Source organism: Arachis ipaensis, chromosome B10, assembly GCF_059453495.1.
Source record: "Arachis ipaensis isolate K30076 ecotype BB chromosome B10, ASM5945349v1, whole genome shotgun sequence".
Taxonomy (NCBI): domain Eukaryota; kingdom Viridiplantae; phylum Streptophyta; class Magnoliopsida; order Fabales; family Fabaceae; genus Arachis; species Arachis ipaensis.
In genome coordinates, this window is record NC_142435.1 from 6,388,365 (window position 1) to 6,414,886 (window position 26,522).

Here is a 26,522-nt window from a genome sequence, read left to right on the forward strand (position 1 = left end):
TTTTAAAAGCCCCAGGATATAAGAAATTTTTTTCCCAGCCTTTCGCCATCGTTATTAGTTAATTTAGTATCCGATTACCCTATTTAATATCATACATTTATTTTAATTTAGAAGAAAAAACCAAGATTAGTTGAGTTTGAATAAAAGGATTTTTTCAAAGGTTATTAGATATAATTAGCAGTGCAGGGTGCAGCTATAACAAGATATTGAAAGTTGAAACCGAATAACTCTCCAATAAATAGTTCATGTGCTTGATACCAATATAGAATAGTTGAATTCATAGTGATATATAAAAGGGGCTAATTTGAAGTAATTTACTAACTTGATGTGTAATTATATAGTGATATAACAAGAAAAATAAGTTGTTTCTGGTGACAAAGAACATGGACGTTTGTATGATACTATGATGCAATTCTAAGAACAACTTGCACTAATTAAAAGATAAATCTGAAATTTATAATAATTAATCATATGAAGGACAATAATAATAACAACAGTGATGTTAACATTTGATTATTACATATAAAAAAGATATTAATAGGCACTATAAGAAGAGGTATGTAGTCATTGAACTCAACAAACAACAACTATAGAGAGTAGAGCAGAGCAAATATTTCATCAATGGCTACTAAAGTTTATATTGTGTAAGCAATGATTCCACTATAATACTGATCAATTCTTAGGAGGTGTATCAATATATATGAAGTGCTTAGCTTGTTAAATTTGGCTGTTATTAGTATTTAGTAGTACTCACTATATCATAATCCTCCTAATTCCTTCTCAAGTTATAATTAATGAATATGATTAAAATAGTGATTATTTACATAAAGATATTTTCATGTGATTTAGACTGTTAGATAATTTGACATGTTCGACTAAACTACTTTATCATTTTCGACTCTTCATGGTATCTCTGTATAAATAGACAGCTGTTGAAATTTACATTATTACATAATTGTATGTATGTTTAGGTACTATTCTACGTACGGTCATGTGGAGAAGCTAGCTCAAGAGATAAAAAAAGGAGCTGATTCTGTGGAAGGAGTAGAAGCAACACTCTGGCAGGTAGCTGAAACAAATTCTCAAGAGATCCTCGACAAGATGAGAGCACCTCCAAAGAATAGTGATGTCCCAATCATTACCCCAAATCAGCTTACCGAAGCAGATGGTTTGCTGTTTGGTTTTCCAACAAGATTTGGAATGATGGCTTCCCAATTCAAAGCCTTCTTGGATGCAACTGGCGGCCTTTGGCGCACACAGGCTCTCGCCGGAAAGCCTGCTGGCCTCTTTACCTCCACAGGTGCTCAAGGAGGTGGCCAAGAGACTACCCCGTGAGTCTCTACCAAAATCTATATATATGTTTTTAGGTGAAAACTCAGATGCAGTTGATAGCGAAGAGTCATAAGATGAAAATTTAGTCAAATCAGTCAAATTATCTAACGACTCTCAACTATCAATTTTACGTAAAGTCGACTGCAGTAAGTTTCCACCATGTTTTTATGTGAAATTTTAAATAGTTTGTCATATCTGACTGAATTATTTAACATAATACGTGATAACATCTTAACTATCATATTTGCGTAAAAAAAGTATTTATGTAACTAATCATCTAATAATAAGTTAATAACATTGTTGTTGTTTGTGTAGGTTGACATCTATAACTCAGTTTGTTCACCATGGAATGATTTATGTTCCCACTGGATACACCCTTGGAGCTGGCATGTATGAGTTAGAGAAGGTGATGGGTGGATCTCCATATGGAGCTGGAACATTTGCTGGAGATGGTTCCAGACAACCTACTGAGTTGGAATTGGCTCATGCTTTTCATCAGGGCAAGTACTTTGCTGGAATTGCTAAGAAGCTCAAGGGATGATAACATATCATACATCCATATTCATTCCCAATGCAACCTTTAAATAAATAAAATTGTTATCATTTGTCACCCCACTCCTCATAATGTATGTTACACCACTCCTCAAAGTTTGTTAGTTAAGAAAATTAAACGGACCTCATCCACGTTAATTAACAACTTAATTAAACGCTGAGAGATTCTGAAAATCAGTAATTTTTAATATTTTTTTTCATTATATAATTAATATAAATACTAAATTATTTTTAATAAATAAAATTTATTAATTTATATATGTAAATTCTAAAAAATATAAATACAAATTTTATTATCTCATAACTCATATATACGAATTTTGATAAATAGAAGTGTAAATTAAATATTTTTTATATATAAAATTTCTGTAAATATAAATGTAAATTATTTTTTAAAAAATAATAATATTTGAGGTAACTTAAAGGGAAAGATAACTAAAGTGTTTGACTTTTGTGCCATTTAACCGGATTTTGTTGCTTCAGACATATTCCTAAAGTCAATTCAAGTGATTTCCCTCATGTTCATGTTTTAGAATATGTTCAACTCCTTCCCATAGAAAAAACAAAAACAGAAACAAACAAAAAGTAAGAACGGCAAAATCCAACAATGCAAAGAAAACAAACACCATTTGGAACGAATATAGTATAGCATAATATGAGAAGACAGCATCTATCCTATTGTGATAATTTTATTTAACCCGAATGTTGGATTAGACTATATATTTTTTCTAATGTTTGCCCTCATTTATTATGTTATAATTTCAAAGTTGTGAAGAAAAGCATAGCTCCAAACCGTAGTTAAAGTAAAAGAGAGGAACCTAGTGTCAACAGTCAATATATTATTTATGATGTGATACAATAAAATATAAATACTATATGCACTTATGCAAATCTTTGCAAGTGGCAAGTTCAATAGATGGTGATGTCATGCACAACTTTAATTTTACATCTCCGGTAGATATAGTAGAAGCATAATTTGTGTATCACTTCTCAAATTATTCTCTGTAACCACTTTATTTCTTAAGTTCAATCAATATATATATATATATATATATATATATATATATATATATATATATATATTGTTTAGTATTAACTGTACAATAATCATACAGAAAATAGTTATTCACTTACTTTATAAGACCTTAGTGAAATAATCAATTTTGTATGGGCTAGTATCCATTATTAAATATTAACACGTAAGAGACTAACTGGGCTACCATTGGGCCTAATTGTAAATCAAATGGGAAATTGATTACCCCAAAAAAATAAAAAAGAGACTGAACACTGATTTCCATGGCTGATCATCGAGTATATGACACTATATTACATGATTTTCTAGGAAATCAACCAACTCGATGCATGTTATTGCAGATACAACTAGTCAATCCTACACTTTTTACTGTATATTAAAGTGTGAAGCTATGGAGAATCTAAATTATTGATGGAAAACATCAACACTTCTTAAAGTTAATGAGATCGAACATTACGTTTAGGTCAAACATACAAAAAGAGAGAGCCTGCACCCATCTCCCACCTACCAAGAATAATCTGACATAACATATATATACATATCCAATCTTCATTCTCGATCTCTTTCAAAGAATTTAAGCCGTGTTTTATTGTGTGATTGGATTTGCAAAAGCAGAAAAAAGAAGGAACTCTTTACATGCATGCTATGCTGAAAAGTGAAAACCAAATCTTGAATTACAAGATACAAACAAACTATATAGGCTAGCTATTGATGATGATTAGACAAAATGTACCATAATAACAAAAACTTATTATATATCACAATAAAATGATGATATATGCTTCTTGTTTTTCTCTGTCCTACTTTATGAAATTCCTTTTATGCATCTTATTTATTTAAAACTAAGTAAATCGCACCTTTATATACAGCAAAAACTAAGATTTGATATCCAAAACAACGGAGTAATCCAGAGAAAGAGAGAGTGGTAATGATCCCAAGATGCTTCAAGACATGGAGGCATGTGTTAAGCTGATTGGTGTCTATATCTTGTATCAATTCAAAACTAAAACATGCAATTGATACAAGCGAGGGGCTAGAGTAGATACTAATTAACAAGTAGATTTTTGTAACAAAAGTGGTATTTTAATTTTCATGATTGATCACACTCAATAGTCAATACCAAACGAATTCTTCATCTTTAAGCCTCCTATATATATATATAGAGTAAAGTATCGTTTTTCTCCTCAACGTTTGGGGTAAATCCTATTTGTGTCCCTAACGTTCAAATCGTCCTATTTGTATCCCTAACGTTTGTAAAAGTGATTCAATGTTATCCTGCCATCAATTACACATTATGAGCACTTTAGTTTGAGTTTTAAAAATCTCTTCTTGAAGTTAGAATACAAATGTTTGGGATAGAATCGATGATTTACTTCAAAAAATGGCTCATCAAATGTTGAAATTAATTCCTACAACATTTACATAATTTACTTTTTTAGGGACATAATTGAATCTAAACACAAATAGTGGGTATAATATTAAAATCGAACACATCCAAGTAAGACCTAATTGAGAATGAATACATCTAAGTGAGAATAATTGAAAAATATAATCTGATTTGTTAGTATAATTGATAGTAGAATAACATTGAATCACTTTTATAAACGTTAGGAATACAAATAGGACGATTTAAACGTTAGGGATACAAATAAGACTTACCCCAAACGTTGGGGACAAAAACGATACTTTACTCTATATATATATTTTTTTTTTTTTTTTTTTTTTTCTTTTGATTACTTAATCGTGATTTCGTCCTCCATCATATAATATTATATAGTCTTTACATCCAATAATGCACAATAAGAGTATTTGCAGTTTTCAGTTGAAGACAATATTTATGTATATATCCTCGGTATAAACATCATAATTAGATAAATTTAAATAAATAACAAATAATCTAGCATAATTTTTTTTTTAAAAATTATATAGAGATAATATTCAATGTGATCCTTCGATAACTTACACGTCCTTGAAATTTTAATTGTCTTTATTTATCCCCAAACGTTATAGACGTAACTCATGTATGTTCCTAGAACAACTTTTTTACGCACAAAGATTAATAGAACGTTAACGTGGATAGTCAGATGTCATACGGGACTTTGTAAAACTACATCCTTTTTTTCACTCAAATATCCAAAAACAATTTAAGTGATGTTTATTAAAATTTTTCCTCCCAAACCAAGTGACACTACATCATTTTTAGGGTATTTGAGAGCCAAAACTAAAACGATATCATTTTAAAGATTTTAGGGTCGCATTAGATTGTCAATGTCAACACTCCATTAATGTTTGTGTATCCAAAGTCTAACTATATATATAGATATATAGTTATAGAATAGTTATAGAACAAATATCAAAATGAAATAGATAGAAATATAGAATAAAAGAATATTTTAATAATAAAAAATTTATTTTAAAAATATAGAATTCCATTACTGATGTGAGTCATATTTATAAAATTTAGAAACTAAATAGATACCAGTTGACAAGTAAATTTAAAGACTAAATTGAGTATTAACTCAAATTATATATATAGAAATAGTTTAATTTTTTAATTTTAATATACTGTAAAATATTTTACAAAATCATCTAATCACGTCATTTTTTATGAACTATTTATACAGTTAATATAAAAAATATTTATTATTACTGACATAATAATATAAAATTAAATATATGTATAAAATTGTTTTATTCTATCTAATTATATGAAAAAAAAATAAATGATTAAATTATAACATTATATTTTTACATCTTAAATAAAATAGAACGTCAAAGAGTAAATATCTACAAAGTTGAGATGAAAATTATAAATTCAACCTTTCATATTCATAAGAGAGGAGAAGACAACAAAATTATTAAAATTTTCTTTAAACAAAGACATATATCTGCGCTTTTTAATTTTCATATGAAAGTATAGTATGTGTTGGACGTCGTTATGGATAAGGGGGTGCTTCACCTGAGTGTGGTATCAGGTAAACCACAAATCAAACCGTGTGTTTTGTATGATGCTACTCAGACGGTCTGTATTGTAGGTGAGAAAACGGTGCTGTCACTTCTTGTCACTTTCAGCTGGCTCCCCCAACGGTGCCCTACCCAACATTAAGCCCCCACACTTATCATCCATTTTCATTTTACTCTTTTCACCAAACAACACCCATGACGTCTTCCTCCAAGCTTGCATGGTGATAGCAAGCTAAATATGCCAAAGAAAGAAAATTTAGAGATGTTGATCGTCCTGAACTTCATGTTATACATTATCTCAGTCATTCAAAATATGTAAATTTTTTTTAAAATTTTTTTTAAATTTTTTTATATTTCGTAATTATAATTATTATTGTTGTGGTTAGAAATTGAATTTAGGAATTATTATCATTTTTACCAGATGTAGGTTTTTTTTGAATTTTTTTAATATTTTATAATTAAAATTATTATTGTTAGAAAGTTTATTATTGTTGTTATTGTTAGAAGCTGAATAGAAATGTGTATTATTTTTGTACTCTATCATCCAAAATAATACACTTTCAAAAGTACTCTATCATTTATTTCTCTCACTCTATTAAATAATAACAAAAACCACATTAACAAATTTTTGGGTTACATACCATGAAGAAAAAAAATACAAATGCAGATAACCAAAGGAAGACGACGAGCAAGCTTAAGGAAGAATACGGGATCTGAGACTGTTGAACGAGTTGCACACTTTTATATTTTCAATAACCCTAAATCGGACCCACCGTTTACCATTGACAGATTCAAATTAATATTAAAAAAAAGGAAACTCGGACCCTACGATTTCATTTTCAGCTTGATATATATATATGTTATGTTGGGTAACCGGAGATTATTGGGCTGGACTCGCTGGGTTAGCCCAATCGTCTGAGGAAGGAAGCTTCGAGCGGGTTCGCGTCTTGGGGGCCTCCGTCCGACTTGTGAGTATGAACGAATGGGGGGTGGTACCTGCAAAGACACTCCGATGCCTAAGTCAGCGAGGGTGTGAGCAGGTCTAGAGAGTATTGGGACTTAGAGATACCTGAGGGATGTCAGTGTACTTATAGTGGTGAACCAATAACCACCGTTGAAGTAGTTCCACCTTTTAAGGTGGATAACCGTCCCTTTATCTTAGGGGAGTTGGGATATGGCTCCTGGAAGTGGGTTGAGAGATTTTAGGGCAGTTACCCATTTGAATGAGTGTTTATCTGCCAGCTAACTCTCGTCCCCGACTTCTTTTAGAGCAAGACATGGCTGGAACCGACTTCTTTAGGGGAAGGTCGGCGTAGGGTGAGGCTCAATCCTTTGGATTGGGTCTTTCGTTTGGACCTGGGCCTTAGCGTTACGCCAGGGTATGAACAGTGCCCCTACTCGAGCCCAATTTCTTTTAAGAATTGGGGTCGAGTATTTAACTCAGGGCTGTAGCCGACCTGATGAGGAGCCGACGTGATGTTTCAGAACCGACGTGTTTTAAAAATTCTCAACAGTCGCGTCTAATCAAACGTCGTGTCCGTTAGGGATTTGTGTATTCATACGCGGGGTCAGTTACATTGGAAACAGTGCCTATCTTTAAATGACGGCTTCTGCTTTTACCATTATGCCCCCAACGTCTTTATAAATACTTTTCCCTCTCTTTTCTTGTTTCGTTTCTGAAAACTTTTACACTTCTTCTCCTCTGTTCGTAAGAAACTTGTGCTCGAAGGGATTTTTCTTTCTCTGCCCCTATCCTTCCCAAGTAAAGGTTAGTTTTTCTCTACTTTCTTTTTACGAAATGCTTTTATTTGCATGTCTTTATTTTAGAGAGGAGGATAGGCTTCTGTTTGATCCCCTTAGAAACCCTGTTTTTGATTCTTTTCCTTTTTTCCTTTGTAGGTTTCACTAATCCTTTTTAGGAAAAAATGTCTTCCATAGAAATTCTGGCTCAGTGGGTGGATGTCACGGTTCTGGGGGAAGAACCTTTTGTTGATACCGATTTTATCATCAACCTTCGCACTCATCATAGGCTCTGCACCTCTGATGAGGATGAGCCCAAGTATGAACTTCTTGCCTCGGGTCCGGAAGACCGGGTTTGTTTCGGGAGGGCTTCTGAGGCAGCCCTAATTTCTTCTATATGTATGATAGTATGATCACTCGCCTGTGCATTTTTCTCCCTTTATCTGATTTCGAAATCGCTGTTTTACGTCACTGCCGTGTTGCTCTGACCCAGCTTCACCCCAATTCCTGGGGTTTTCTAAAAATTTACCAGTTTATCAACCATGCCTTAGACTTTCTAACTTCTTTGAGGATTTTTTTTTCTTTTCCACATGACCAAGCCCTTTAGTGGGCAAAACAACAAGCAGCAGTGTGTGTCTTTCCGAGCTATACAAGGTCGGAGAGTCTTCACCCTTTTTGATGAATCCTTCCATGACTTTAAAAATTATTTTTTCAAAGTTCAAGCTGTAGAGGGTCACCACCCCTTTTTCCTGGATGAGAGTTCTTCTCCTCGCTTTCCTCTGTACTGGTTAGAGGCCTCCCCCTGTGAGAAATATAGTTTGGATGACCTGGATGAAGTGGAGGCAGCCATTGTGGGATTTCTCCGAGAAGTGTGGGGGAGGGCCCCCTATCTGGATACCAAAAAATTTCTCCAGGGGGCTCCGTCCTTTGTCCAGACACAATTAGGTAGTTTTTGGTTTGTTTATATTTTTCGACTTCATTTCTTCCGACTTGTTTTGCTGACTTTGGCTACCTATTGTTTTGTACAGAGATGGCGAAGAAGAATTCCAGGGAGTCTTACCAGCGAGTTCAGGAGGCCAAGGCGAGATCCCGCGCCAGGGTTGGTGGCGCCAGGGTAACTAACTCTCCTCTTCCTTCTCCTCCCCCCTTCCTCACAATTTGGAGACCCCTTCCCGACCTATTGTTATTCCTTCCTCGGCTTCTTCTCGGCCGTCTCCTCCTCCCCGATCTTTCCCTGAGCCAGAAAAGAAGAAGCGCAAGACTCTTGAGTCTAGCTCTTCTTTTGAAGGTGAGGCTAAAGTGGATGCGCCTCAGTTTGTTCGAAAGTACATCTATCCTCATACCCGTATAGGTATGGATCTTTCTATTCGGAACCACCTTACTATTTTGGCTCAGGAGAGTATCAGGGCGGCGGGGGTATGCACGAAGTTCCTTGATATTTTTGAAAAGACTCTTCTTAGCTCTCTGGGTTCATCCTCGAGGGTTGAAGAGCTGGAGGGGAGGCTTCTCCTGTATCATGAGCATGAGAAGGCACTGAGGGAGGAGGTCGCCAAATTGAAGGAGGAAAGGGATGGCCTTAAGGAGAGTGAGTGGAAGTTGCAGGCTCGGTGTAACATGGAGGAGGGCCTGAGGCTGAAGGCGCAGGACAGTTATTCGAGTCTGTTTGAGGATCTCGTGGTGGTGAAGAGGGATTTGGTGAGAGCTCGGGAGGCTTATACCGAGTTGGAGGACTCCATTGCTGACGGGGCCGAGGAAGCCTGGAGGATCTTTAAGGAACAAGTCGGAGTTCTTGCTCCCGACTTAGATCTCTCTCCCTTGGATCCTGACAAAGTCGTTATTGATGGAGCTATAGTCTCTCCTCCCTCTCCCCAATATGTTACCGAGTCGGATTTGAAGACTCGGGGGTAGAGGATAATGGAGTCTCCTCCCCGACCTAAGGATGCTCCGTGTTCCTCGAAGGCTCCGGAAACCTCCACTCCTTCTCCTATGGACACTTCCCTCCTTGGTCCTGATGGCGCTCTTCCTGACTCCAGTGGTGCTCCGACTACTCCTCTTGGCTCTGGTGGCAATGAACTTTGAAAAATTGATTGTGGCTATATGGGGCCCGGCCTGTGGGTCCCCTCCTTTTTAAACTATTTATTTTTATATTTGTGGTGATGGTCTGCTGACACATTTCTTGGCCTTTTAAGGCCGTAAAGAAAATAGTTTAGAAATATCCTTTTTTGGATAAGGGTTTAAGTTACTTTTCTTTGTCTTTTTGTGTGCATGCTTTTCTGATTTTAGGTTTTTGGAAAACCCCTTTGATCTGAAAACCCTTTTTCTTGGCCGACTATCCTTTCTTTTAAGTTTCTTTTTTCTTTAAGAACTTGGGACAGTCTTTTGCTTTGGCACTTTTAATAGGTTTTTCAATCTCTTTTTGGTATTCCTGATACTCAATTTTTTTGATTTATTGAGTTCCTATGACTTAGGTTATTTTTGCGATGCGTTTTCTTTGCTGCTCGGTTTCCATTTCGACTTAGGAGTCGAAATGTTTCCGAGTTTCTCACGATCGACTTTTATAATCTCTTTACGCTGACTTGTACCTCGTCGTTTTATCCTGACGACCATCTAGGTCAATCATGGGATTTTCACGCTTTGTCAAGCTTAAGTCGGCGCGTTTCATAGAAAGAAAAACGAAAAGGAATTTATAAGAGATAAAAGATCTTTATTTATTTGTGAAGGTACTTTTACTGCTACTAAGGGCTTTTCACTATCTATGACCCCTTAGTCTCTACTATGATGCCTTGTTAAAAATCCCCCCTTCAGAAAAAACCCTCTTTTGGGAAAAAATCATGAAGTTAGGAAAAGAGTACATCAAGGAGTAGAGTTCACTTTTAACTGTAATACCTTTTCATGTTACAAGCATGCCAAGACCTAGGTAACTCGGCTCCGCTTAAGTTGGTCACTTTGTAGTAACCCTTTCCTAGGACTTCACTAATTTTGTATGGTCCCTTCCAATTGGCAGCGAGTTTTTCTTCCCCAGATTTGTTGACTCCAATGTCGTTTCTGATCAAGACCAAGTCGTCTGGGGTGAAACTCCTTCGAATGACTTTTCTGTTGTACCTGGTAGTCATCCTTTATTTCAACGCTGCTTCTCTTATCTGGGCTTGCTCTCGGACTTCGGAGAGCAATTCAAGCTCCTCTTTGTGCCCCTGTATATTTCCGACCTCATCATGGAGGATCACCCTTGGACTTTGTTCGCTAATTTCTACTGGTATCATGGCTTCTACGCCGTAGACAAGTCGGAAGGGTGTTTCTCCTGTGGCGGATTGTGGCGTCGTCCGGTAGGCCCACAACACTTGCGGGAGCTCCTCAGCCCAAGCTCCTTTTGCATCTTGTAGTCTTTTCTTTAGTCCTGCCAGTATGACTTTGTTAGCTGCCTCATCTTGTCCATTTGCTTGTGGATGTTCCACCGAGGTGAACTGGTGTTTGATCTTCATACTGGCCACTAGGTTTCTAAAGGTAGAGTCAGTGAACTGGGTTCCATTGTCTGTAGTAATGGAATAGGGTATCCCATACCTTGCGATGATGTTTTTATAGAGGAACCTCCGACTTCTCTGGGCAGTGATAGTGGCCAATGATTCTGCTTCTATCCACTTTGTGAAGTAGTCTATTCCCACGATTAAGTATTTGACTTGTCCTGGAGCCTGGGAAAAAGGTCCTAACAGGTCCATCCCCCATTTTGCGAAGGGCCATGGAGAAGTTATACTGATTAGCTCCTCTGGTGGAGCCACATGGAAATTTGCGTGCATCTGGCATGGTTGGCATTTCTTCACAAATTCTATGGCATCTTTCTGCAAGGTCGGCCAATAGAACCCTGCTCGGATTACCTTTCTTGCTAACGACCTAGCTCCGAGGTGGTTTCCGCAGATTCTATTATAAACCTCCTCTAGTACTTCAGTTGTCCTTGAGGTCGGTACGCACTTTAGCAATGGTGTTGATATTTCTCTTTTATAGAGGATATTTTTCACCAAAGTGTAGTATTGTGCTTCCCTCCAAATTTTCTTGGCCTCTTTTTTCTCTTTGGGGAGGATGTCGAATTTTAGGTATTCGACCAAGGGATTCATCCATTCGAGGTTTAACATGGTCACTTCAAGGACTTCCTATTTGTCCTCTGTTTTCACCACAAAAGGTTCTTGGAGAGTTTCCTGGATCAAGCTTCTACTATTTCCCCCTGGTTTGGTACTTGCTAACTTGGAGAGGGCGTCTGCTCTGCTATTAAGATCCCGAGTTATGTGTCTGATCTCGGTTTCTGCAAAGCGCCCGAGATGCTCCAGAGTTTTTTCCAAGTATCTTTTCATATTCGGGTCTTTGGCCTGATACTCTCCATTTATTTGGGAGGTCACTACTTGGGAATCGCTGAATATCAGTACTTTGGTTGCGCCGACCTCTTCTGCCAGCTTTAATCCTGCAATCAGGGCTTCATATTCTGCCTGATTGTTAGAAGCTGGAAATTCAAATTTGAGGAAAACTTCTATCTGTGTTCCCCCTTCATTGGCTAGTATTATGCCTGCACCGCTTCCTGTCTTGTTTGAGGATCCATCTACGTATAGTTCCCATGTAGTTGGCTTTCCCTCTTGGTCTCCCGCGTGCTCCGCTATGAAGTCGGTGAGGCATTGGGCTTTGATCGCGGTCCGAGTTTTATACTTCAAGTCGAACTCGGAGAGCTCTATCGCCCACTGAACCATTCTCCCTGCAACATCTGTCTTTTGGAGGATTTGCTTCATAGGTTGGTTCGTTCGGACTCTTATTGTGTGGGCTTGGAAGTAGGACCGTAACCTCCGTGAGGCTATTACTAAGGAGTAAGCAAACTTCTCTAGTTTGTGGTACCTTTGCTCGGGGCCCTGTAGAACTTTGCTGGTGAAGTACACTGGATGTTGTCCGACCTTATCCTCTCGTATTAGGGCTGATGCGACAGCTTTGTCTGCTACAAAGAAATATAGGACGAGTTCTTCCCCAATTAGAGGTCAGGTGAGGATTGGAGGTTGGCTCAAAAACTTTTTGAACTCTTGGAACGCTTCTTCACATTCTGGAGTCCATTCGAACTGGCATCCTTTTCTTAGCAGGGAGAACAGTGGAAGGGACCTTAATGCTGACCCTGCCAAGAACCTGGAAAGGGCTGCAAGTCGGTCATTCAGTTGTTGGACCTCTCTCAAGCAAGTTGGGCTTTTCATTTCTAGGATGGCTTTGCACTTGTTGGAATTTGCTTCGATCCCTCTTTGGGTTAGCATGAACCCTAGAAATTTTTCAGCCTCCACCGCGAAGGTGCATTTTGCGGGATTTAGCCTCATCCTATGCGCCCTTATGGTGTTGAAAACTTGTACGAGGTCCGTAAAGAGGTCGGCCTTTTCCCGGGTTTTTACCAGCATGTCGTCTACGTAGACCTCCATTAAGTGCCCGAGGTGGGGAGCGAACACTTTGTTCATCAGCCTTTGGTACGTGGCCCCTGCATTTTTTAATCCGAAAGGCATGACCACGTAGCAATAATTTGCTCTAGGCGTGATGAATAATGTCTTTTCCTGGTCTGGCTTGTACATCAGGATTTGGTTATATCCTGAGTAGGCATCCATAAACGACAAGTATTGATACCCTGAGCTGGAGTCCACTAGGGTATCAATGCTTGGGAGCGGATATGGGTCCTTGGGACATGCCTTATTCAGGTCGGTATAGTCGATGCACATCCTCCACTTGCCGTTTTGTTTCTTAACTAGTACTACATTTGCTAGCCATGTTGGGTATTTAACTTCTCTGATGAAGCCGACTTCTAGGAGTACTTGTATCTGCTCTTCTACCGCTTGAGCTAGTTCTGGGCCGAGCTTACGCCTTCGCTGCTGTACAGGTCGAGACCCTGGGTGGACCGAGAGCCGGTGGGACATGAGCTCGGGGTCTATTCCTGGCATGTCGGAAGCTTTCCAGGTGAAGAGGTCAGAATTTTCTTTTAGGAGCTTTGTCAACCTTTGTTTTAAGTTTTCTTCTAGGTTAGCTCCTATGTTGGTATTTTTTCCTTCCTATTCGCCGACCTGTATTTCTTCAGTTTTTCCTCCTGGTTGTGGGCGCATCTCTTCTTTGGTTCTTGTGCCACCGAGCTCTATGGTGTGGACTTCCTTGCCTTTTTCTCTCAGGTTCAGGCTTTCATTGTAGCATTTTCTCGCCAACTTCTGGTCTCCCCGTATCCTTGCTATCCCCGCAAATGTCAGGAATTTCATGCAAAGATGAGGGGTAGACACCACCGCTTCGAGTCGATTTAGGGTAGCTCTGCCAATCAAGGCATTATATGCTGACCCCACGTCGATGACTATGAAGTCTATGCTCAGAGTTTTAGATTTTTCCCCCTTCCCGAAGGTCGTGTGGAGGGGTAGAAATCCCAGTGGTTTTATCGGCGTGTCGCCTAATCCATATAAAGTATCGGGGTAGGCTCTTAACTCCTTTTCATCCAACCCTAATTTGTCGAATGCGGGCTTGAAAAGGATATCTGCCGAACTCCCTTGGTCTACTAGGGTTCTGTGGAGATGGGCATTGGCGAGGATCATAGTTATCACCACTGGATCATCATGTCCAGGGATTACTCCTTACCCATCCTCCTTTGTGAATGAGATTGTGGGAAGGTCGGGTGATTCACTCCCGACCTGGTAAACTCACTTGAGGTGTCTCTTGCGAGAGGACTTGGTGAGTCCCTTCCCGCAAATCCTCCCGAGATCATATGTATGTGTCTCTCGGGGGTTTGTGGCGGTGGGTCTCTTCTGTCGCCATCCTCTCGCTTTCTCTTCCCATGATTGTCCGACCTTTCCATGAGATATCTATCAAGCCGACCTTCTCTAGACAACTTTTCTATCACATTTTTAAGGTCGTAGCAATCATTTGTTGAATGACCATAGATCTTATGGTACTCACAGTAATCACTGCGGCTTCCTCCCTTTTTATTTTTAATGGGTCTGGGAGGCGGCAGCCTTTCAGTGTTGCAGATTTCTCTGTATACATCCACCATGGAAACCTTTATAGGAGTATAAGAGTGATATTTCCTCGGTCTGTCGAGACCAAGTTCTTCTTTCTTCTTGGGCTCTCTCTCTTTCTCTTTTGTCGAGTGGGCGTGCCCGGACCGCCAACTCGGCTCTCGTAGTCTGGCATTCTCCTCCATATTGAGGTACTTCTCTGCTCTTTCTTGTACATCGCTCAGGGAGGTGGGGTGCCTTTTTGATATGGACTGTGAGAAGGGACCTTCTTTGAGTCCATTTACTAACCCCATGATGACTGCCTCGGTGGGCAGGTCTTGAATTTCCAAACACGCTTTATTGAACCTTTCCATATAGTTCCACAAAGGTTCTCCGACCTCCTGCTTTATTCCCAGGAGGCTCAGTGCGTATTTTACTTTATCCTTCTGGATGGAGAACCTCATCAAGAACTTTCTCGAGAGGTCCTCAAAGCTGGTGACCGATCTTGGTGGGAGGCTGTCGAACCACTTCATCGCTGCTTTTGATAAGGTGGTCGGAAAAGCTTTGCAGCGAGTCGCATCAGAAGCATCAGCCAGATACATCCGACTTTTGAAATTGCTTAAATGATGCTTCGGATATGTGGTTCCGTCATAGAGGTTCATATCAGGGCTTTTGAAGTTTCTTGGAACTTTTTCCCTCATGATGTCCTCACTGAACGGATCTTCTCCTCCCAGGGGCGACTCTTCTCGGTCGCCACGGGAGTTCCGACTTCTAAGGGAGGATTCTAGTTTTAAGAGTTTTTCTTCTAACTCTTTTCATCGCTCTATCTCTTCCCTGAGATTTCGCTCCGCCTCTCGTTGTCATTCTAACTCATGTTCCAACTGTTCCAAATGGTTTTGGTGGCCGTGGACCAACCCCATTAGCTCGGTTGCGTGGGGTGGCCCTTCCTTTCCTGACTCTCGTCCATCCGAGGAGTTCACCTTCGGATTTTTAAGCCCGGAGGTGCCTTCCCGATGTTGATCGCTGGCTTCCTGGTGGGGAGTTGGGTTCGCGTCGTTGTTTCCAGTATCCAGGTTTTCCTGTTCAGAATCAGACGCCGTGTGGCCATCTTCCAGTGATTCGTCCGCCATCACTGGTTGATCTCTCAGATCCCCGGCAACGGCGCCAATGTTACGTTGGGTAACCAGAGATTATTGGGCTAGACTCGCTGGGTTAGCCCAATCGTCTGAGGAAGGAAGCCTTCGAGCGGGTTCGCGTCTTGGGGGGCCTCCGTCCGACTTGTGAGTATGAACGAATGGGGATGGTACCTGCAAAGACACTCTGATGCCTAAGTCAGCAAGGGTGTGAGCAGGTCTAGAGAGTATTGGGACTTAGAGATACCTGAGGGGTGTCAGTGTACTTATAGTGGTGAACCAATAACCACCGTTAAAGTAGTTCCACCTTTTAAGGTGGATAACCGTCCCTTTATCTTAGGGGAGTTGGGATATGGCTCCTGGAAGTGGGTTGAGAGATTTTAGGGGCAGTTACCCATTTGAATGAGTGTTTATCTGCCAACTAACTCTCGTCCCCGACTTCTTTTAGAGTAAGACGTGGCTGGAACCGACTTCTTTAGGGGAAGGTCGGCGTGAGGTGAGGCTCAATCCTTTGGATTGGGTCTTTCGTTTGGACCTGGGACTTAGTGTTGGGTCAGGATATGAACAATATATATATATATAACGCACGGTCTGTTTTGCATGGTTAAAATTCAAATTCCAGCCATCAATAAGTTGTACCCTCCGACTTGTTTGTTTATTTTTTCTTAACAAAGAACTCGGACCCTCCAAGTTCTTTCACCTAAGAATGACATAAAGCTGTCCCACTTTCTCGTCTATCACTCCCTATTTCTATATCCGGAGAAAGCACACTAACAGGTTCCATAACTAGAAAATTGAGCCCATATATCTGTTAGGATTTGGTTGAATTAGTCCCACATTGCTCAGGATAGCAAATGGAGTGGGTGGCCTAGGCTATAAATATGAGGCTAAGTTCTCCATTTATTTTTGCACCAGTCAGAAACACTTTAAGCTTGTATCTGATTTTTCTTTTCCTCTGTACTCTTTATTAGAGAGTGTTGTGAGGTATAGTTAGATATTTGCTTTGAGAGAGTGTGGGTGTACTGGGGTGCCGGTGAGAGAAAGAAGTCTATGTGTTGTAACAATTTTCACATAGTGATATTCTCTGGTTGTCATTTGACAACGGCCGTCGTTTTTTTCTCCGGTAATTGGAGTTTCCACGTTAAATTCTTGTGTTGTGATTGTCTATTTTATTTCTCTGTCAAAGGTGTTTTCTCAAGGGAGAATGGTGTATTATTCCCAACAAGTGGTATCAGAGCTTCGGTTCGGTGGGATTTATTCTTAGTATGCTCTGTGGTTGCAGCCTAGTCTGACCTTCCACATCAGAAAAGAATTTTGTTCTGTGGCTTGAGGTTGATCTTTGGTTGCTGTTGTTGTTGCTGGAAGGCAGTGTGACACTGTGAGAGTACAGTTTGGAAAGATTCTGGCTAAGGAAAGACTTGGTATTTAAGTGTGTCCATTGTGACCCACCTCTCTTTCCTGGGGACCCTTCCTAGTGCACGGTCTACAGTTGAGTTATACTATTCCAGTATACGGTTGCAACAATGTCAGGATATTCAAGTGCTGTGAAGCTTGAAATGGAGAAATTTGATGGAAGAATCAATTTTGGCTTATGGCAAATACAAGTCAAGGATGTGTTGACACAATCAGGTTTGCACAAGGCGTTGAAGGAGAAGATCTCTGGTTGCTCTCTCTATGAGAGAAGATGATGTTCTCTAGAAGACAAGAAGTATCCTCATGGTATTACCGCACTGCCATGGATAAGGATAAGTTGTGGCAATTGGGTCCACAATTGCACACGGGCATTGGTTGGCGTTGAGATGCAAGGTGTGTGGCGGAGTTAGGTCGATGGCTGAAGAACTTCCAGAAAAAGCCAATTTGGAAGTTGCACCATGAATTTTCAGCAAGGTTTCGATCTGTACCAAGGTGAAATGCTTGGAGTGGTCTAATTCCAAGTGAGTATACTTTCATGGTGGAGTATGATAGTTCTCTGAACTATGATTGTCGGTATAGACAATGGCAGCAAAGAATTGTCGGTGTTGACAATGGAAGATGAAGATGTGTGACTATTTCAATCAAGGTGGAGATTGTTAGGATTTGGTTGAATTAGTCCCACATTGCTCAGGATAGCAAATGGAGTGGGTGGCCTAGGCTATAAATATGAGGCTAAGTTCTCCATTTGTTTTTGCACCAGTCAGAAACACTTTAAGCTTGTATCTGATTTTTCTTTTCCTCTGTACTCTTTATTAGAGAGTGTTGTGAGGTGTAGTTAGATATTTGCTTTGAGAGAGTGTGGGTGTATTGGGGTGCCGGTGAGAGAAAGAAGTCTATGTGTTGTAACAATTTTCACATAGTGATATTCTCTGGTTGTCATTTGACAACGGCCGTGGTTTTTTTCTCCGGTAATTGGAGTTTCTACGTTAAATTCTTGTGTTGTGATTGTGTCTATTTTATTTCTCTGTCAAAGGTCTTTTCTCAAGGGGGAATGGTGTATTATTATCAACAATATCTGCGTATAATTTGTTTTTAAACTACACTTTATTTGAATCGTAACAAACCCATTTTTATTTTATATTTCAACTGATAAGTTGACGTTTATAGTCAAATTTAAATATAACACGTACTATTGAAATTTTTATTGAGTGTTAATTTATTCTATTGGCTCATTATTCTACCAACTTTGTCATTAATGCATAATTGTTTATTGTATACTCTTTTCATTTTAAAATAACAATTAATCTCCAGATACAGTCTTACAAGTCCTCAATATCCCTTATCCCTAAAACGCGCTTTTTATGGCACGTCATGCGCCTTCTTAACAGATTTTTAATCAATCAACGCGCAAATATACAACTTCTTTTTTTTAAAGGATTTCATTTTCTTTTTTGAATTTTTTCTACGTTTTCTTGCCTTCTCTCTTCGATTTCTTTCGTGCATTTCTCTCTGTCTTCTCCTTCACCATTTACGTAAGTTTCTCTCTCTGTTCTCTTTCTTCAATTTTAATTTTTTGTTTTTCATTGTTTCTAAAATCAAGCTTTGAAATCGTTTTGAAAATAATGGATGATTCAACTTCAAATTGTCAGCTGAACTAGAGCGAAGTGGATTTTGAATTTGAATCCAATGAAGTTTCTGAGGTGTGATTTAATTCCAGTTAATAATTAAATCTGAATTTGAATCCAGTTAGTAGTTTATGATTGTGTAGCTGAATAATGCGTAGACTTTGCCTGTGAAATGTATTGTTCATTGTTCTTTGTTTGAATTGAATCTAATGTACTAGTTTTGATGAATTTTCTGCATTTTATATCAGACGTTCGGGTGTAAATCAGGAATATTTGAGTGTATTTTAGGAAAGTTTGGGTGTATTTATAGTTTATGACTTTTCATCTTATTGAGGGTGAATTGTCTTATTCTTTTAGTTGAATTATTTTAGTTTCTGTTTAACGATAATTTATGAATATGATTTTTGTTATTTTTTTATGATGGTTTTATAGTTATATTTGCATTCTATAGTTTATGCTTGTTTTTATATGGTGTATCTTTGGTGTATTTTGCAGCCCCTCTATGGTATTGATGAGCAGTTTGTTCTCTACATACAAGTATTTTTCTCATACAAGTCTTTACAAGTCTTCTCCTCCTTTTATTGTTTTGAATCCAATCAAGTGGTTGAGGTGTGGTTCAATTCAGAAAAAAATGTAGCATTAGAGGAAACATTTTTCTATACAAAAATGCTATTTGTACACTAAAATCAGCCACCAATGTATTTGTGTATAAATACATGTGTGGTTTAATTTATTTTCAATGCATATTTGTATTTCAGTATGTATTTTATACTGGCGGCTGACTTTGGTGGCTAATTTTAATGTACACGTAACATAACTCATTTCTGTATTTGCAACAAATTTGGGTGTAAAACGAAAATATTTGGGTGTAACACGAAGATATTTGTGTGTATTTTAAGAAATTTTAGGTGTATTTTTATTCTGATAAGTTCTGCATAATTTAGAACTCTTTCTCTTCCTCATCCTCATCTTCTGCTGCTTTTTTTTCATCATCATCACCATCTTTATCTTCTTCTTCTTTTCTTATTCATCTTTTCCTTTTTGTTTTACCTTCTCAAGTTTCTTCTTATTTAACTCTCTTAACAAGAATAAAAACAAAAAAAATCAAACAAAGAAGAAGAAGAAACACATAATGCTGCAAAATACTTGAAAAATGATGAACTTACATTCATTTAACTAAAAGAGAGAAAGAAATAAGAAAAAGAAGAAGAAGAAGAAAAATACAACATTAGAGGAAATATTTTCTGTACAAAAATGCTATTTGTACACTAAAATTAGCCACTAAAATTAGCCACCAATGTATTTGTGTATAAATACATGTGTGATTTAATTTATTTTTAATGTACATTTGTATTCCAGTATGTATTTTATACTGGTGGCTGACTTTGGTGGCTGATTTTAGTGTACACGTAGCATAACTCATTTCTATATTTGCAGCAAATTTGGGAGTAAAACGAAAATATTTGGGTGTAACACGAAGATATTTGGGTGTATTTTAAGAAATTTTGGGTGTATTTTTATTCTGATAAGTTCTGCATAATTCAGAACTCTTCTTCTTCCTCCTCCTCATCTTCTGCTGGTTCTTTTTTTCATCATCATCACCATCTTCTTCTTCTTCTTTTTTCTTATTCATCTTTTTCTTTTTGTTTTACCTTCTCAAGTTTCTTCTTGTTTTACACTCTTAAAAAGAATAAAAAAAATTAAACAAAGAAGAAGAAACACATAATGCTGCAAAATTACTTGAAAGATGATGAACTTACATTCATTTAACTAAGAAGAAGAAGAAGAAGAAGAAGAAGAAGAAGAAGAAGAAGAAGAAGAAGAAATGCAGCTTTAGAGGAAATATTTTTCTGTACAAAAATGCTATTTGTGCACTAAAATCGTCCACCAATGTATTTGTGTATAAATACATGTGTGATTTAATTTATTTTTAATGTATATTTGTATTCCAGTATGTATTTTATATTGGTAGCTGACTTTGGTGGCTGATTTTAGTGTACACATAGCATAACTCATTTCTGTATTTGTAGTAAATTTGGGTGTAACACGAAGATATTTGGGTGTAACACGAAGTTATTTGGGTGTATTTTAAGAAATTTTGGGTGTATTTTTATTCTGATAAGTTCTGCATAATTCAAAACTCTTCTTCTTCCTCCTCCTAATCTTCTGCTGGTTCTTTTTTTTTTCATCAACATCACCATCTTCTTCTTCTTTTTTTTCTTATTCATCTTTTTTTTTTACCTTCTCAAGTTTCTTCTTGTTTTACACTCTTAACAAGAATAAAAATAAAAAAAATTAAACAAAGAAGAAGAAGAAATATATAATGCTGTAAAATTACTTGGAAGATGATGAAATTACATTCATTTAACTAAAAGAAAGAAATAAATAAGGAAAAGAAGAAGAAGAAAAAAATGCAGCTTTAGAGGAAATATTTTTCTGTACAAAAATGCTATTTGTATACTAAAATCAGCCACTAAAATCATCCACCAATATATTTGTGTATAAATACATGTGTGATTTAATTTTTTTCAATGTATATTTGTATTCCAGTATGTATTTTATACTGGTGGCTGACTTTGGTGGCTGAGTTTAGTATACACGTAGCATAACTCATTTCTGTATTTGCAGTAAATTTGGGTGTAACACGAAGATATTTGGGTGTAACACGAAGATATTTGGGTGTATTTTTATTCTGATAAGTTCTGCATAATTCAAAACTCTTCTTCTTCCTCCTCCTCATCTTCTGCTGGTTCTTTTTTTTCCATCATCATCACCATATTCTTCTTCTTTTTTTTCTTATTCATCTTTTTCTTTTTGTTTTACCTTCTCAAGTTTCTTCTTGTTTTACACTCTTAACAAGAATAAAAATAAAAAAATTAAACAAAGAAGAAGAAAAAACACATAATGCTACAAAATTACTTGAAAGAGGATGAACTTACATTCATTTAACTAAAAGAAAGAATGAAATAAGGAAAAGAAGAAGAAGAAAAAAAATGCAGTTTTAGAGGAAATATTTTTCTGTACAAAAATGCTATTTGTACACTAAAATCCATCACTAGAATTATCCACTAATGTATTTGTGTATAAATACATGTGTGGTTTAATTTATTTTCAATGTATATTTATATTTTAGTATGTATTTTATACTGGTGGCTGACTTTGGTGGTTGATTTTAGTGTACACGTAGCATAACTCATTTATGTATTTGTAGCAAATTTGGGTGTAAAATGAAGATATTTGGGTGTATTATTATTCTGATAAGTTCTGCATAATTCAAAACTCTTCTTCTTCCACCTCTTCATCTTCTGCTCTTTCTTCTTCTTCATTTTCTTATTTCATATTCTCATAATTATTTTTGGGAGGAAAAAATCAAACAAAGAAAAAAAAATACATAATGTTGCAACATCAAAAGAAGAAGGAGGAAAAATACGATGATGAAGATGAAACACGCGAAGAAAAAGGAGGATAAACACAAAGAAGAAGGAGAAGAAGAAGGAAGAAGAGGAGGAGGAGGAGAAACGCGAAGAAAACACGCATGTTAACACATTTTTGTGGGTGAGTGTAGCTTCTGTTTAGGTTTGGCCCAACTTGTAAGACTTATAAGGCAAAAAAACTTGTATGTGTAGCATAATTATTAAAATAAATATATTTTATTTTTTAAATTTATTAAAAATTAATGCATCATAACAAAATTAATATATATAGACCATGAATTGTCTAAACACATTACTTATTTAATGACCTTAAAAATTAAAAAAAGATTTATTTTAAAATAGAATATCACATAATTCACATTATATCCTCTTTGCTTTCCTTTTGAATAATAATATTAAATATAAGGACGACACTTTAATTGCAAAATATAAATCATATAATATATTGATTAACAATTTAACATACAGGAAAAGACTCTTAAACTAGACAATTCCACATGCTAAATTCAAGGCACATAATATATGTATTTCTAACAACATAAACCACAGTAAAATTCCTGTAATCTAATATAAAATAATGCTGCCAAAGTTACAACTTGTTTATATTCCTCCTTTATATGGAGCTTCCAGATTACTACTAGTATATTAAAACATGGGGACTATATGAATTCATTCTTAACTACTAAATATTTAGGCTAAGATAGGAATGTATATTCTCTTCCAGTGGTCACTAATCATTAACTACTAGTGTACATCATTTTGCCTTTACTTTTGATTTTTTTTTCTTCTGTTTTTCTTTTCCATCTCTACTTTTTTTTTCCTCAATTCACAATTGATGTCATTATATTTGCTTCTTTTTCTCTATTATTCTTCTTAAACAAATAACTATATATAGTTATCACTTTCGTAGATGAGTAGTTCTCCACTGGAAAGAATCTATTACATATATTTATTATTGGCTCATTGATGACTACCTGCCACATTGCCGATGAGTGAGTCTCCAAATGTAGGCGTCCAAAAATCAGCGGTGGTCTCAGTAGCCATCGGAAATGTGCTTGCAACTGGTACCAAACAAAGCCCTCGACTACTCAAATCTTGCGTTAAACATTTTGAATCCTTTTCATAATCACATCCCTTAAAATAGAAAAGAAAAACTAAATAAACAGATATGCAAATTTAATATCTCAAAATTTACATGTACACTAAAAGTATACAAATAGTATTTTGTTGTGTATGTATATAACCACGTATTATAAAAGCATTTTATTTTATATTACCTGTTGATCTTGAATGGAAGACCCATTTTTCATATATGGAGCAGTTAAAACCTGGTGTTAAAGAAAAAAAAAAGGCCATATTTAATTAATCAAGAAACATAATTTTCACTATTATTTTGTAAGATTATTATATATATCACAACAATATTTTTGTTTATTTATTTAAAAAAGAAAGCATACATTGACTTGATCATGAAGAAATTTGATGTACTCAATGGCTTCATGTAGAACCGATGCAGTGTCCGTCTATATACAGATAAAAAATAAGATTAAAAACAAAGTATATGTGATTAATTCGTAGCATTATAACTTTTAAAAAGGTAAATAAATTTTCAAACAATGGCATAGATAGCTGTTCATTATGACAGCCGTGGAAGAAAAAAAATCCAAAACGAGAAGAAAATTCACCTTTCCAAAAGGTGATACCAATTGCTGAAGAGCAGTAATTCGGTCCCCTAACTTTTCTTTTCGAACCTTTTCATACATATCAACATGTAAGATTAGTTTTATATTTAAATTATACGAAGTAGTATATAGAGCTAGCTTGAGGGAGTTTGTTATTTAAAGATTAAAACCTTAAAAGTAGGCAAAGGAGATGGCGTTTCAATTCTTGCTTTTTTGAAGACGCGCCCAGAAACATTTTTGCTACAGACTGATGATGATGCTTTTTCTGGAGATTCTTCTCTCTTCAACTGCATATAATTAATAAATCAATTTTTATTTCACTTTGATTTATTGCTAATGAAGACATAAAAAATTGATAAATTTTCTATGATTATTAAATATATTATTACATTTAGTAGTTAACATACAAAAATATATTAATTAATAATTACCTTGTTGAGTGGAGTACTAGTTAGAGCATTATTGGGTTTGCTATTATCAAAAGTTGTTGGTGATGTTTGATATAGCTGTGGTTGAGAAGAAGACGAAGAAAAGATATCAGATCTTATATTATAAAGTGTCTCTTCAGTTGAAGCATTACAGAAAGGAGTATTGTTTGAGAATTGCAATCCATTAAGTTGCTTTGGCTCCATAAATGATGAAGGCTTCGTAAAGGAAGACACCGTAGACCATATTGGTGACAGTTCAGGAAGGGTTGGTTGGTTAGTTGTGAAGAGTGATGATGATGAGTCAGTCGAACCAAATAGTCCTGCTTGCATCAAGGGGTAATCATGAGATGCAGATAATGATGATTCAACTGTAAATCCACCACCCATGGAACTCGAAAATTCTTGCTGTTGCTGGATCTGTTGTGAGTTATTACTAGAAGGATCTAATCCCGTTTCTTCTTGAAGCACAACAGATTGGAAATTGTTTTCTGACCTTTCATTACAACCACTGCGTACAAATCGATCAGAAAAATTAATTTATTACAGTGATGGATGATTCTTTTTCAAAAGAGTATAACAAAAGAAAAGTTTTCTTTCTTCACAACAGCACTCATAATAAGATAGAGTGGTGACTTGAAGATCAAATTAAGAGTACTTACAATAGAGAAGGATTATTCCAAGGGGATGATGGTGAAGATGAGAGGCCATAACTCATCATTTGTGAGGTGGAATTGATGAAGATACTCCCAACGGTTCCACCTGCTACTGCTGCTGATATTGATGATTCATTATTACTACACTTGTCTGTATCTTCTTCTTTAAAAGAAGATTTTGTTGTTGCTCCCTTGAAATCCATGAAATCAGAACCTTGCCAGAAAGAGCCATAATTGTTTGCTGAATCATTAGCAGCTGCTACAGAACACGTCATTGATCCCCCCATCAAAGAGAACAAACTTCTATTTGAGTTCCACCAATAGTTATCACCACAAATTGTAGCTTGAAACTCCTCGGCCATTTCTACGTGCTCTTTATCGCTCTAAGTATATGCGTTTATCTTGTATATTTACTTACCTGATGACCACATATATATATATGTGCGCGCTAGCTAGCATGGTTAGAGTCAATTGATTTTATATATGGAATGGTTGGAGGCAACTACCAAAATCTCCTTGTTATTACAATCACAATTACAGAATGATTAGATTAATCAAATCAAAAAGAATTTTGAATCTAATTCTAATTCTCCAATTCTAATTTTTTCTATATAAATTAAAAGTGAAAATTCACATATAGTTAAATGAGAATTTAATTAAACTTATCAAATCAGATAAAATAATACTTAATTATCAATTACAGATAACTAAATATGAATATTTAACTAAATTAAAATTTATTAAATTTGTTTCATATGAGTTTACCAAAATTAAAATCTTATTTTTAAATTTAATTAATATTTTAAAATTTTTATCTATTAAAATAAATCAATAAAAAAAGAAAATAAAAAAACAGACATGTATATATTTTCCTAAAATAATTATAGTAGTTAATTTAATATACTTGTGTATTTATCAATTTCCCTCCTTCGTTTATTTTTAGTAGAATATAATTATATAAATGATGAATACATTAATTGTGGACAATTTGCATCCTTTATGCTTAAATTTTTGAGGATTGACGATAATAATTTGCAGACAACTATAATAGCAATACGAATTGGATGTATTTAACATAATGTAAAAGGTGTTGAGATTTTATAATCAACTAATTATTATTTCTTTAGAAAATTTTTTATATAATCAATTTAAACATTAATTTTATGACAATGTTTATATATAAAAAACAATTCAGTAAACAAAAAAATTTTATTAGCAGCAATAATGACATCTCATCATCTTGACAACTAGAAATGAGGTTTACACATGCCATATTGTATACAATAATTTTTATTTTTACTAAAATATATTTTTATTAGATAAAAATGGAGTACATGTAGTACAAAAAATTAAAAGTGAAATAATAATAAATTCTTATTTAAAAAAGAGAAGACAAACAAAAAAATTAACCATAGCAAATAAAAAAATGTTTCGAAAATTAAAATATGATAACATATTCGATTTTATATTTTTCGTCCAGTCGTCATACCAAATTAAACACAAAATACATCGAATTTGAAAAGTCCTAATCTAAATTAATAAAGAATAAACTCTTAATAATTGAT

At 36.0% G+C, this 26,522-nt stretch overlaps 2 protein-coding genes across 2 annotated transcripts; one reads left to right on the forward strand and one right to left on the reverse strand.

The window, feature by feature from the left end:
• Positions 1-566: 566 nt before the first annotated feature.
• Positions 567-2,003, forward strand: LOC107624407 (putative NAD(P)H dehydrogenase (quinone) FQR1-like 1). Its single transcript, XM_016326903.3, has 3 exons — positions 567-644; positions 972-1,331; positions 1,648-2,003. The coding sequence occupies exons 1-3, from the start codon at positions 622-624 to the stop codon at positions 1,871-1,873; spliced, it is 609 nt and encodes a 202-aa protein (XP_016182389.1). The 5' UTR covers positions 567-621; the 3' UTR covers positions 1,874-2,003.
• A 20,732-nt stretch (positions 2,004-22,735) lies between these two features.
• LOC107624169 (transcription factor bHLH112) lies at positions 22,736-25,541 on the reverse strand. The gene is made up of 7 exons (XM_016326643.3): positions 24,964-25,541; positions 24,308-24,812; positions 24,047-24,163; positions 23,880-23,945; positions 23,652-23,717; positions 23,472-23,522; positions 22,736-23,328 (listed from the first exon to the last, which is right to left on the reverse strand). The coding sequence occupies exons 1-7, from the start codon at positions 25,317-25,319 to the stop codon at positions 23,155-23,157; spliced, it is 1,335 nt and encodes a 444-aa protein (XP_016182129.1). The 5' UTR covers positions 25,320-25,541; the 3' UTR covers positions 22,736-23,154.
• Positions 25,542-26,522: the final 981 nt, after the last annotated feature.